Source organism: Heliangelus exortis, chromosome 4 (genome assembly GCF_036169615.1).
Source record: "Heliangelus exortis chromosome 4, bHelExo1.hap1, whole genome shotgun sequence".
Classification (NCBI taxonomy): Eukaryota; Metazoa; Chordata; class Aves; order Apodiformes; family Trochilidae; genus Heliangelus; species Heliangelus exortis.
This window is the reverse complement of record NC_092425.1, coordinates 21,520,043-21,532,874: the sequence shown is the minus strand read 5'-3', so window position 1 is coordinate 21,532,874 and position 12,832 is coordinate 21,520,043. Positions and strand designations below refer to the sequence as shown.

Below are 12,832 nucleotides of genomic sequence, written 5' to 3'. Positions count from 1 at the left end.
CAACCAGACTACAAAGAACACTCTCTGTTCTGTTCCTTAAAGAGGTTGGCAAACTGACAGCAGACCTGAAAGCCTATAGGGAGCTCACAGCAGCAGCAGCTGGAGCTCATTTTTCCTGTATGAAGACTACACTCTACACCAGATATATGTGAGCTAACATCTTCAGCACCCACCTGCAGGTTTCTCAGGCTGGCACCTGCCTGGCTGAGGTTTTGCAGGTTGGTACCTGCTCAGAACTATGTGGACTTCAAGAAGCTGAAGAAATGAGATTGTCCTCTAAGTAGAGAGGCTGTGGTTTTGATGCACTCCAGAGAATTCCTTCTAGCTCTTCTCTTCTCTTTTTATAGAGAAGAAAGCACTTAGCAGCCTAAGGAGGACAGATTACTTCCCATCCAATCCACCAGTTTTCTTACAGTAAACCTTTTTGGTTTAATATGGCAAATGGTGACTGCCACAAAAATCAGGCCTGCTTTTCTTTACTGGGGAGGAGGAGATGCTTTGCATAATTGAAATACTTTGTAGTAAGGAAGGAGAGTTCAAAATCCATTTCAAGGTCACCTGTACCCAAAGTACACAGAGTCCTTTGCTCAAAATAATGCCTTTTCAAAGCAAGCATACCAAGGTTATTTCAGTTCTCATCCTCACACTCAGCTGTGCAATCACCAAACATGTTGAGGAAGCCACAGGTTGCAGGATTTATTTCTTCTGGCTTCAGCTGTCTAAGCGTTGTCTGTCTCAAGCTAAGCTAATGATGTGATCTTTCTTTATAATCAATAAAGAGCAATATGTACCTCCAAAGGGTAACTCCTCCCAAGATACCTTAGATGGCTATCTTAGGATGGCATGAATTGTTTTCTAGAGGTGCTTCTGCATCTCCATTGGGTATGAAGGGAGCACAGGTGGCTGACCTGAGCTCCAGCTGCTAACTTTTAGGTGGCTGAATTGGGTGATACAGACTGCTACCTGGAGGACCTCAATAAAAGGTGACAGTCAAGATCATATGAGCAGTTGCAAGGTAAGAGGTCCATGAGTTAAATCTGAGTTATGCAGGTGATTTGCTGGATGAGCTGGTGGCAGCAGTGGTGATGCTGGTGCCATCCTTCTGCTGGAGAACACCAATCTGATTGTGCTCTCTTCATCCCTGAAGGTCGACACTGTGAGGTCCATCAGATGACTGGAAACTACATGTGGGACCAAAAGACAAATGTATCTTTTGATATCGGTGTGAATAAAGATAGTCTGCTGCCTCTCTGGTGGAATGGATCAGAGCCTTTGTGGGTCACAATGATGAAAGAAAAAAAGAACGTTTCCATGTACTACTGGCCAGGTTAGTATGTCAAAAATTGCTACCATCTTAATGATGCATCTTTACATCTAAGTATGCTGTCCAATGGTTCTTTGATATGCAGAAATACAGACAAGACTTCAGAATACTTTCTAACAACTTACAGAAAGGAATTCTCTTGTCCTAGGCCATGGCAATCTGCATATGCTGAAAAGTAATAGACTGACTTGTCACTGGAGGTCACTTGCCACCAAATACTACCTTCAAGGGGGTTGCTGGTTTGCAGTCCATTCCCTTTTCCACCAACTGCTTGTTCTTCTTGCCCATCTGTAGCTTCTGCTGTGCTGAATGGTTGTTCCATGTATGAATGGTTCATGGAGCCACACTGTAGACTGTGCCACTGATCAAAGTTAAACAGTAACCATTCCCCCCCAGTGCTTGCTTGGTTTTAACCTGGAAATTAGTAGCTGAGAGCTGAAAATAATCTACTCTGCAGAGACAGCAAAATCCAGCTGAAGGCAAAGCATCTTTTGCTGAGCTGGAGTGAACATTCTTGTCTTTCATCATTAAGTCAGCTGAGGTCCCAGCTGTTCTGAGTCTGATCCATTCATTTGGAGGGACTTACTCCTTGGGTACTGAACCGCTGAAATTATTAGGGGTATTGTCCTGGTTTGGGCCAGCTATATAATAACAAAACTTTCTTAACAAATAGGAGTGTACCCTTCAGCTGTACATTTAGACACCCACACAAAAAAATAAGTGTTCCAGTTGTGCAGCCAGACCGAATTGTTTGCAAAGTGCCCAGCTTCCCAAGTTTTTTAACCTTTTAACTTTGCTACCTTTCCAGGATGCATTTATCCTCACCTGTGCAAGGGCAGGCTAGGGGACCACACGTTAGAAGAGCTGCACTGGGCACAGCCAGTGCCATGGGGTAGGGCAGCCCCAGCTGACTGATGCCACGGGCTCCCTACCAGCTCGTCTTCTGCATCCCAGCACACGTGGGCCTGGTCACACTCTTTCCATGCAATGTGGCTAATAACATCCCAGAAAAAAGGCCACAGTTCTCAGGAAAGGGAAGAAAGAGTGAACCAAGATGAAAGACATTGAGAAAACACCCGGAGTGTTTCTACAGTGCTGAAGAGCGAAAAGATCTGAGGGTGACAATATTGCTTTGATTCAAAGATGGTCTAAGGGACTAGAATTGCAGCCTAGGTATAAAAGTTTGGATCAACCCTCAAACAAACAAAAAAAAGCTGCTTCTTATTGGAGATCATCCAAATGACCTAACAGCAACACAAATAGTAGTAATAGTAGTACAAATTATACCAGAATGTAGGAATTCTTCTAAAGGTTTACAAAAAGACCAATTTCTATAGACTAGTCATTTTTAACTGCTAATGTAATACCACTGATTAGGTATAATTACGTACTGAATAGATGTAACAGTCTACAGAGGGCTGCTGAAATCCAGAAGAACAGGATCACTTTCTGTTAAATGCCTTTGGACTTTATCTAGCTCTTTCCTGTTGCCCTTTGAGCAGTGTCTCCCCAGGAGAAGACTCCTGAGATGTGTGTGTGTCTATTCCTGTATCCATGGGTATACCCTTCACACTTATTTACAGTTTTCAGTGGAAAACTGCAAAGAACTGCAGAGCCTCCCTCTTCCCAGTGCTTGTGCTGCCAAGTCTGTGCACTGAATTTCTTATGACACAGAGGGGGAATCTGTGCCCTGCTGTATTCTGAGATTTTGCCTGGATCTGGTATGTGAGGTGTGACTGTTACACGTCTATCTCTCTGTCAGTAATTATTTATTTGTGACTGATGGCCTTTGGCAAAATCTTTAGGGGCTTGGCTCAGCAAATGCTTAAGCACATGCTTATTTTTAAGGCTGTTCATGATCTCAAAGGACACATTTGCCATACAGGGCCAGGCACAGGGCACGAGGCAGAGTCAAACGTTGGAGCTATTGAACTAAAGCACAGGGCAATTAGGCCATGGTGGGAGTCCAGGTGCAGTTGGACTGAACAGAAGTCACTCCCAATGAAATGGTATTTATTTATTACATTTTCTCCATATGTTTTTTTTTTTTGGAACTACTTTCTTATTCTATAGTAAGGATTTTCTTCTAGATTTATTATTTTAAAGCTTTAATACTTTATAAGATATTTGACTGGGGAGTGATGAGAAACAAAATCAAAGAAAATACAAGATTTTAATAATGAGGGTGAGTGAAAGTCCCACAGTCATTTAAACTGAGTATGATCTGCTATTGGTGATTAACTTTCCAGCCTGAGGATATACTGCTGCTCAGTAATGAATCTTGCATAGCTGATAAAGATCCAAATAGGAAAAGTTTGGGAAACTGTTAACAGGAACAGCAATGTACAGCCAAATTCATCACACTTTCTTCTGGAAGATGCTATTTTCTTTCTAGCCAGCGGTGAGGACAAATGAGACTGATCAAACCTAGCAGCAATGCTACAAATGCTGGTGAGGTGATTCCCAGGATTAAGTTACACTTCTGCAATTGCACCTCAGAGCCAGTTCCAAGCTTTGCAAAGTCTGAACCCAGAATCTTCTGCTTCATATTCTTCCCTATATTCCTCTCTCGTGTATATTCAGTGCTTAAAGGAAGAAAATCCAGACCCCAGCGATGCAGAGCAGGAGGGCTGTTGGATGCAAACATTCATCCATCACAGCTTTATCTGTGAACCCAGCATAAACACAGCAAAGACAGCTCGTGGGCAGAATACATCTGAGCTCTCCTGCCTCTAGAAGCTGAGGAGCCAAAATAGCACCACAGTGGGGAGCCCAGCTCCTGCCTGTGCCAAAATGTAAGCATGTGGCTTGTAGGCACATTTTTTCTTTCTCCATGGCATTTACTAGGCAGTTTCTGCCCTTCAAGGAGTTCCTGACAAAAAAGTCACGTATCCTCTGAGTGTTTGTTAAGTGAAACACAACAACTGAACATGGGGTGCAATGCACAGCCTCACCCCTGGGCTGCCTGTCTGAGGCACTGCCACCTCAGTGGATGGAGAAGGTCCAGAAAAGTGCAGGAGTGTCCCAATGGTACCACCAAAGTCTAAGCTTTGTATCACTCAGCCCAGTGAGTGATGTCATCCCAGACCTTCAAAATCCTTCATTTTTCAGCAGCTTATGCAACTGCTTCAAGATGAAGTGCAGGGACATCTTTTGTCAACACTGCAGTGAGAGGAAGGGGTAAAAAAAGATTCTAAACCCAGCCTTTCACCATTTAAACACAACATTTACCAGACCATGGAGGTAATCTGGAAAGTTTTCAAAACCTTCTGTTATGACTTTAAGTGTCTGACTGTTAAATCCATGTTTAGAAACATAATTTAAAGCTGGCAGAGGTACAGGTCTCCACGTCAGATAGATAAAGAAGAGCCTACATATCACTGTGAAAGAAGTCTTTATTTCTGCTCCAGTAATTCGGGTTTTTAAATAAAGGTTTAGCATATACAGAACTAATCAGAAAGGTATCTAACGTTACATCTTAGTAAATATGAATCATCTATTTTTTGTTTAACCAAGAAAAATGTGAAATTCCCTTTGTCTAGCTCCAAATACTTTTAAATTTCCTTCCACGCAATATTTAAATGAGAAAATTTACCATATATCCTGGCCTCTACCAAAATGAAATTTAAATATTAAAGGGTCTTCATGGCCAGTATTTTGGAATTGCAACAAGTCTTATCATCAAAAAATTATTTTAAGTTCTGTTAATCAAAGAGGCTAAAAAAATTTAATTAAAATAATTTTAAAAGAAAAAGGAAGATTTGGTATCTAAGCAGCCTGAATTTTCAGTGTTACTGCCAATGAACTGCACGCTTGAAGACCAATATTTAGTGGCCAAAATTATTTCTAATTGTTGCTGCCTCTGTAGTCTCTTATGTTACGTGACAATCTAGAAATAGCAGATATCTGAGCAACTAAAATATCCCAAGTCCCCAAGACATCAATGCTTCCAGTTCTAATTATGTTGTGAGTAATTCTGAGGACTGGTATCCGAGAAAATGATAATCTGATGTCAGTATATGACGGGAAAAAAAGAGGCTAAATCATCATATTAGTCATCAGCTATGAGCAATCACCCATCGAAACTCAAATATGCATTTTCAAAGCATTTCCAGATGAGTCCTTAACATCTTGCCTGGCTTTGGAGCCAATCTTTTCCAAGACTCAAGTTTCAGAGATGAAATTGGCTCTGAAGTTCCAGTTCAGTCTTGAAATACAAGCAAAGCCCACAGAGGACTACTGCATCATCTGTAGCATCTGAAGTAGCTGAAAACCCATATTTTGCTGCTAGTAGAACCCAGGACACTGTACAAAAGACCCCCCAGGGTGCTTCTTGGAGGTGACTTCAAGTCATCCATGGAATAAATTTTTTTTGGTGATTTGGTTGGGTAGCAGCTGGGACCTGTCTCTTGCACAAAGCAATTTCTTGAAGGTGCTGCGTACAAGTGTAGAGAAGTTTTACTGTGGGAAGGAATGGAGAGTCAGTTCTTGTCAAGTAATCTGCAGGCTGTTCATCCAGGTTGCAGATTATTTTTGTGGTAGAGAGATAAACTGTAAAGTATCTCCCTGCAGAAAGGGGAGGATTAAGTCATATAAGTTTAGGGCAACCAGGAAAGAACAAGAAGTGAGCACCATCACTTGGATAGGCAGACTGCTGGGTGAAGAGACTGGATCTGTCATCTGTGCTAAAGCTCTTTAACTTTTTGGAAAGGTGACCTCCACCTGACTTATCTGGCTTTCTGGAAATCAGTGAAGATTTTTTAAGATTTCCTAAACTTAAATATTTAAGTTTTTGTAACCTTTCATGGAACTCCTGAGAACTCACAACTAGAAGTCTCTTAGCCAGCTTATCCTGGAAGTGGAGTGCTTTTCCCTGTGTCCCCAGTATTGCACCTCAGTGCTGCTCACATGGGCTGAGATGCAAGATGCTGACAAATTCTCTTTACCATGTGTCACAGCAAGAAAACCAGTATAAATCATCCCTGAAAGTAGCTCTGCTTGCTCTAGTGCTCTCTTGTACACACACTGCCTGTGCAATCTTTTTCCCTCCCAAGCAACAAGTCAATTTATGACAGTTCTTAAAGCCTATTCCTTTCATCCCAAAGGATGAAGCAAAGTAACCCAAACATCTGCAGATACAGGGTATGGCTGAGGGTTGGGGGTTTTTTTGACCCATCTGTATTGAGTATTCAGAGGCCATTTTGCAAAATAGCTCTGGTTTTTCTTTTGTTTTTTTTTTCTTGTGCCTCAGGAATACACAAAAAAATGCCTGACTGCTATGAGGGTTCTCAAAAGATAATTTGCATGAATCCAGCATTTCTGAAAGGAATTTGAAAAAAAAAAAAATAGTGTTATTTAGCAGCATCGTAAGCAGAGAGCAAAAGGGCAAAAAGCCCCACAAAAACATGTTTGTGCATATACAGGGTCATGTTCTCCTGTAGAATTTGTTGCCATAAATTTCTGAGCCACAAAACAGATTGTATTTTGCAAGGAAGGCTGCAACTTACCAAGAGAACTAATTGGTTTATACTGTTTTAGTAAGACCTCCTGGGAAACAGTTAATAGCAGAGTGCCAGTATCACATAATAAAATATGGTTTTTAAAGGATATTACGATGTAAGATACGGTGTGTGTAAGTAGAAAGTATTTGCTGAACTTTCAGGGAACAATATTTAAATCTGTTATATCGGAAGCCTGGAAATGAGGCTATGTGGCCACAGGAGTTAAAATGAAAACAATCCAGAGATTTAGGTGGAAACCATGTGCCACAAGGGAATCAAGAGTTTTGTCATGGGAAGGCCATGCAGAGACCTTCCTTTGAGAAAAGGAAATAAAAGATTCCAATGTACAGTTTGCTACAAGCACTCAGCAAACCAAGCTCTCCCCATTTTTCCCTTCCCCACCACGTGGTTTCCTGCCAGGGAGGTGTAAGGTAAGTAGTGTCACAGGGAATGTACAAACCTGAACTTGGACCCCATCGTGTGGGGTCTGTGATGAGGGTGGAACAGCAGAGTTTACCACATTTTTTGTTCCTAGGTTGCGAGGTCGAAATCCTTGGAGTCAGACCAAGTTATTGCCGGGAATACTTCAGTGTCCCTACAGACAAAAACTTTGCGGATGCCATCAATGATGCTCTCGAGTCTTTGGGGTACGTCACTGGTTTGGGTTTCCTCTCTCAAGTATTTGGGTTTACTGCCAGCTTTGCTGTAGGGAGATTTTCAAGACTGGCCCCCAGGTAGGCAGATGGAGGCTGAGGCTGGTTTCTGATAATGCCACAGAAAGATGACCATTGCAGGTATCGACCTTTATGTTAAGACTGGAGGGAAAATATGCTCCTCTTTTCACGTGTAGGTTACAACAGAGGAGACATCCTGACATGCTGTTTTTAATTTGTTGTTTCAAACAACTTGATGAACTGTCTGTATCTGTTCACTACAAGAACAGACTTTCAAGTACTTGGATGTAAAGAGAGCTCCTCAGAATTTGGAAATTCTGAAATTCAGCTTCAGTCACTTGTTTACAAGACCAATGATTTGGCTTCTACACTTTAGAACATCTAAGTCACAAGGATTTTGGAGCAGGCATTATTTTTGTGCAAATAGAGCACAATTCTAAGAGCATTAGAATACAGTAGAATAGAATAGTTCACTTGGAAGGGACCTACAAGTCATCTAGTCCAACTGATGGGAATGATGGGAATATATCTCTCAGCTCCTAGGAAAAATGTGCATTTTTCAAGTTCCCAGCTTTCAAGTTCCATCATCTCTCACCCAAATGTTGAGAAGGAACAATTCTACATACCTTGTAAAATCAGGAAGACTGCACCACCACCACATGCGGAGCCAATGCTTTACCTTAATTATATTTAAGCTTCCTCTTTTAAAACCTTGTTGATTCCATAATTTATCCTAGGATGCACTTTAAATTTGCTGTTTGTGAAATGCCATACCTTCAGTTGCACACTGGGTACTGCTGCACAGATGCTCAGATATCAGAGTTCTGTTCATAGCACAGCGCTTACAGAGAAGTTGCCTCTGAACACATGAAACCTGAAATTATTTAGCTCACAGGAGGCTTTCTGGAGCTTCTTGAACTCTTTTAATTCAGTGAATAGAGAAGGGAATGAACATCTGAATACGAACACCAGATCAGACTTCTGGTGGAAACTTCAACCTCCCTGTCTGGTTCTATGAAGCAGGGTGCCTAAGGCTGCTCAGGATGGGTTGCAGCTTTGTACTTGTGAACATGATTAAAAGTGAGGCACAAGCTGCCCTTCAAGCTGCCCTTTGGGGTCCCTGGAACCCACTGAAAAAGTTTCAGTAGCTGATTCACCCTGAGTCTCAAGGGTGAAGCTGCTGCTTGCTGCTGCCTTTGGTGGAAAAGAAGAGAGCAGGGACCCAAGAGTTGGTGGAACAGCTTTTAAGAGGTGAAAGCTGGCAATTTCAAAAAAAGAGCAAATCCCTGAAACCATGATGTCTGCTGTAAGCACCAGCTGCAGCCTTCTAAAGAGCCAAATCCTACAGATCATGCTGGAGCTGCAGCAGATCCCATCACCAGTGTCCATTTACACATCATCCCCACCTGGATTTCTGCTTGGGTTCCTTTCATTTAAACTAAGTGCCCTGTCTGCAGCAAGGCAGGAATGAGGACAAAGGAACAATTGTTGATAAAATCAGTTGTGGGTGTAAATACTGTAGGGATTTACCTTAAGAAAGAAGGGTAGTGAATGAACAGAGAAAAAAACAGATAAGTTTTCCTTACCCTTTCTCTCAATCATTTTCCCCATCATTTTTCCTCTTTGTTTAGTCCTTTAAAATTTAGCAAACAAACCTCAGTGCTGCTGGGACAGTCTGTAAGAAGGAAAAGGTCTAAAATGCTTTTATTATAGGTGTATGCATTTAGCAGGAGTTAGCATCTCTGACTACAAGAGTCAAGCTGCATTTTATTGCATTTAATCTCCTTTTTTTTTGCAAGAGCTCCTGTCTCTTGATGCTGCTTCTGACTCTCGGTGCTGTTCAAAGTCTGGCAAATCCAGCATGTTTTCTTTCCACACCCCAGCTAATTGGAGAAGCCTAGCAGGCTGAGGCTGGTGCTGCCTTTATGTGGGAAGACAGCCTGTGGCAAGGGCAGTCTGTGCCTGGAGTAGTGCCTTGCTCAGCTACCCTAATGGCAGATATTAGTGGGTAATGAACTGCAGCTACCCTCCCATCATGAGCCAACCTTACAGGGACATCTGTGTAGAGAGAATAAACCCTGCATTGTGTCATGGTGGCTGAGGGTTAACTTCAGTTTGGGCATGGGAATGTCCTGATCCATCTTACGTTTGCCAGGGCAAAGGGTCATTTTATCAATGCCCTCTGCTTGGGCATGAGTACCTAACTCATCAGGGAGCTACTCCTCCTGCAACCAGAGGAAACCATCCTTCAGGACTGTTCTGCAGTCTCTTCAAACTAATGCCTTGAGACCATTGTTTAGGCCAAAATATTCAAAACTATGTCAAGCACTCATTTTTGGCAAGTAAAACTAAAGCCTCCCTTATGTAACTGTTGTAATCTACCTACCTTCCCAAATAGGTGTCACAAAGTTTGCATGGTACTTGCAAAGTTTGTTGGTAGAGTACAAAACCTTGTTTGGTAATGCCATCCATATCCTCCAGCTTTCTTCAGCAAGCTTTCCTTAGCCATTTCTTTTGAAAGTTACTGGTGATGAGGGAAGGCAGGGCTAACACACTTAGAAAGACAGATCAGAGATGCCTACTTTTCCTAGGGATACAGGCAAAAAGTGAAAACAAAGTCAAACTCAGCTTTACAGGTTCTAGATGTGCTGTACCCCATCTGATGAACCCCTCAGCATCCCATGTAACTGGGGCTTGTACCACTGCAGTCAGATGCAAAGCTGAACATTTATCCTTACAGCACTAAGCCCTCGCTGAGAAATGTCACCACAGCCTAAATAAGACAACTTGTTTTATGAAGTAAATCTCTTTCTTAGCTTTTATCATGATCAAAATGATCACTTAGTTACAGGTGAGAAGACACAAAGTAGCCTAAGTGGGTAATTAATCCAGGCATTGCAGCAGACGAAAACCACTTCAGTAGGTTCAGTGAGTGTGCATGTAACATTTTAGAAATTAATTTGTGCCTAATATAGATGGAAAGTAATGGTTAAAATTAAACTGGGGAGAGGAAGGGCTGCTTCATTTGAATGGTTTTACATCATGAAGGGTGAGAAAGAACATGTGTTCTGCAGGGACTGCAGTGGAGACATTCCCACCAAAGCAGAGAAGTTCAGCTTCCTGCAGGACTGCTCCTCTGAGGCCTTCAGCAAGCTTACAAATGCAAATAACAGCCCATAATTTATTCAGTCAGTCCCTCACCTCTGATTTTTCCTCTTCTGTCTCACTCATTACACCAGACTACTCAGGTGGCTTTATTCAGAGACCTGTCAGGACACCACACAGAGTCTTTTTGGAGTGATCTTCATCTGGATGAGGGCACGTATGATGGATGGCACACCCTGTCATATATCAAGTACAATAGAAAAGACCAGGTTTAAAGTTCATGAGCATAGGTTTGTGATTTTATCCATATGACTGCTCTCAGGGAGCTTTACAGTAAACTGTAAAGTGGTCGTGAAAATATAAATAAGCAGATCAGCGCTTAATTAATTAATTAAGCACTATGTCTAAAATCTCACCTGAATTCATACCCCCCAGGATTTTGCAAGGCCATGGAAGAGCCTGTCCTAAACTGACCTTGGTGGTTTGGAGGACCTCACACAGGAGAAAGCCACAAGTGCCAAACTTTAATTAAAGTACACTGAACTGGTACTTCCCACAATCCTTTTAATAAGGGCATTGAGCACAGAAATTAGTATTTCCTCTGGGTCTTTCTTGGTCATTAGAGGAAAAGCTGCCTTCCTTATTTGAAGAGGTAATAGTGGGCTGATAGGAGAGCTGGTGCTTCTACATGGCAGTCTCTACCTGGCATCTCTGATGGGAGTCTCAAGCAAACTCAGACCTGGGCACTAATAACAAGCCCATTTATACGAACGGGAGGCAGGAAAACATGGGCTGGAAGCAGTAAATGGGGTTTGGTGGCTCTATGTGCCAGTGAGGACAACGATGGCAGGAGCCAGGAGGTCTCCCCATGCATTGCCCTTTCATTCCTTTGTCTCCTCCCACCCCAGCAATGGCAGTGCCCAGATGGCCGCCGTGTACTACGAGCGCATCGACGTGGAAGGCCACCACTACGGCCCTTCCTCCCAGCAACGGAGGAGAGCTCTGAGGGAGGTGGACAGAGCCTTGAGCAACATGATCACACTCATCAAGGTGAGTGGTGTCTGAAAACCCAGCTGCTGGGTGCATTTGGAAAAGGCTTTTCCAACTGCTCTCTGCTGAGAGCCTATTTAGTGTCTGTTAATTGGAGGTGTTGGCTGTAAACTTTCGTTTCCTGAGAAACAGAGGCTGCAGGGATCACCTGGAAATCAAGGCACCCTTCTTCTGGTTTTTATTTTCGTCAACAGCGTTATAATCCTCCTAATGGATTATTAGACCAATAGCCTTGGGAAGCCATAAACCGCTATATATGTTGCTTGGTTTATAACTTATGTTGCCATCTGGGATTTATAGTAGACTAATGAATCAAAACCACTTGCTTCCTAAGATTTGTGGAATCAGACAATTAACTTTTATAGCAGTTTTTATGGCACTACTCGGAACTCTGTACTTTAAACTTTGTTTTAAAAAAACATTTTCTAAATGATTTTGCAGTGAGAAAAAGAGGGTGCCAACCTTTTGGGTAAATGTCAATTCTCTTAATTTTTTGACAATGATAAATGCACCTTAGTGTTTTTAATGTATTTCAAGTGAAGAAAGGAAAACGTGTTTCTAATTTCACTAAATAATAAAAGTTCTAAGGCTAAGTGACTGTTTTTGGGAGAAGGAAACACTCTTGCCACAGATGGTACCATGTCAAAGTTGTTCTTTCCCAGTTGTTTTGGCCTACAAATGAAGAACAGTGGGATAAAATCCCATCTAAGACCAACTGGGACAATTGGGTTGTAGCATCTGATTATTTAGCAGGGGAGTGGATTTATTTTGGCAAACCTCTCCTTGGTGTTAACCTCTTAGCCTCTTGCAGGGTAGCAAGTGGACATCCACCACTGCAGGTGCTGGTGGTGCCACTGCGGGGCATTTGTGGCCGTGCTCCTTCTGGGCAAGCTCTGCTCAGTCAGTGGCAGGGGGGTGAAAGCCTGAGCCAGCTGTGACAGCTGTGACAGTCGTGTCCTGCACTCACTTGGCAGAACAAGGGCCTGCAGCACGACCTCAATGTCCTCCTCTTCTCCGACCATGGGATGACAGACATCTCTTGGGCAGACAAAGTGATTGAGCTGAAGAAGTACATCAATATGAGTGATACCATACAAATGAAGGACCGAGGCCCTGTTGTGAGCCTCTGGCCAGCTCCAGAGAAGCATGCAGAGGTAAGTACAGCTAATTTATATTTA

The 12,832-nt window shown here is 42.5% G+C and overlaps 1 protein-coding gene across 1 annotated transcript in view; it reads left to right on the top strand.

The window, feature by feature from the left end:
* Positions 1 to 12,832, top strand: part of ENPP6 (ectonucleotide pyrophosphatase/phosphodiesterase 6) — a 31,464-nt gene that overhangs the window by 9,247 nt on the left and 9,385 nt on the right. The window contains exons 2-5 of the mRNA XM_071743277.1: positions 1,148 to 1,327; positions 7,361 to 7,472; positions 11,513 to 11,654; positions 12,629 to 12,808. Of these exons, the coding sequence (XP_071599378.1) occupies positions 1,148 to 1,327; positions 7,361 to 7,472; positions 11,513 to 11,654; positions 12,629 to 12,808 (614 nt within the window). The remainder of the gene's footprint in view (positions 1 to 1,147; positions 1,328 to 7,360; positions 7,473 to 11,512; positions 11,655 to 12,628; positions 12,809 to 12,832) is intronic.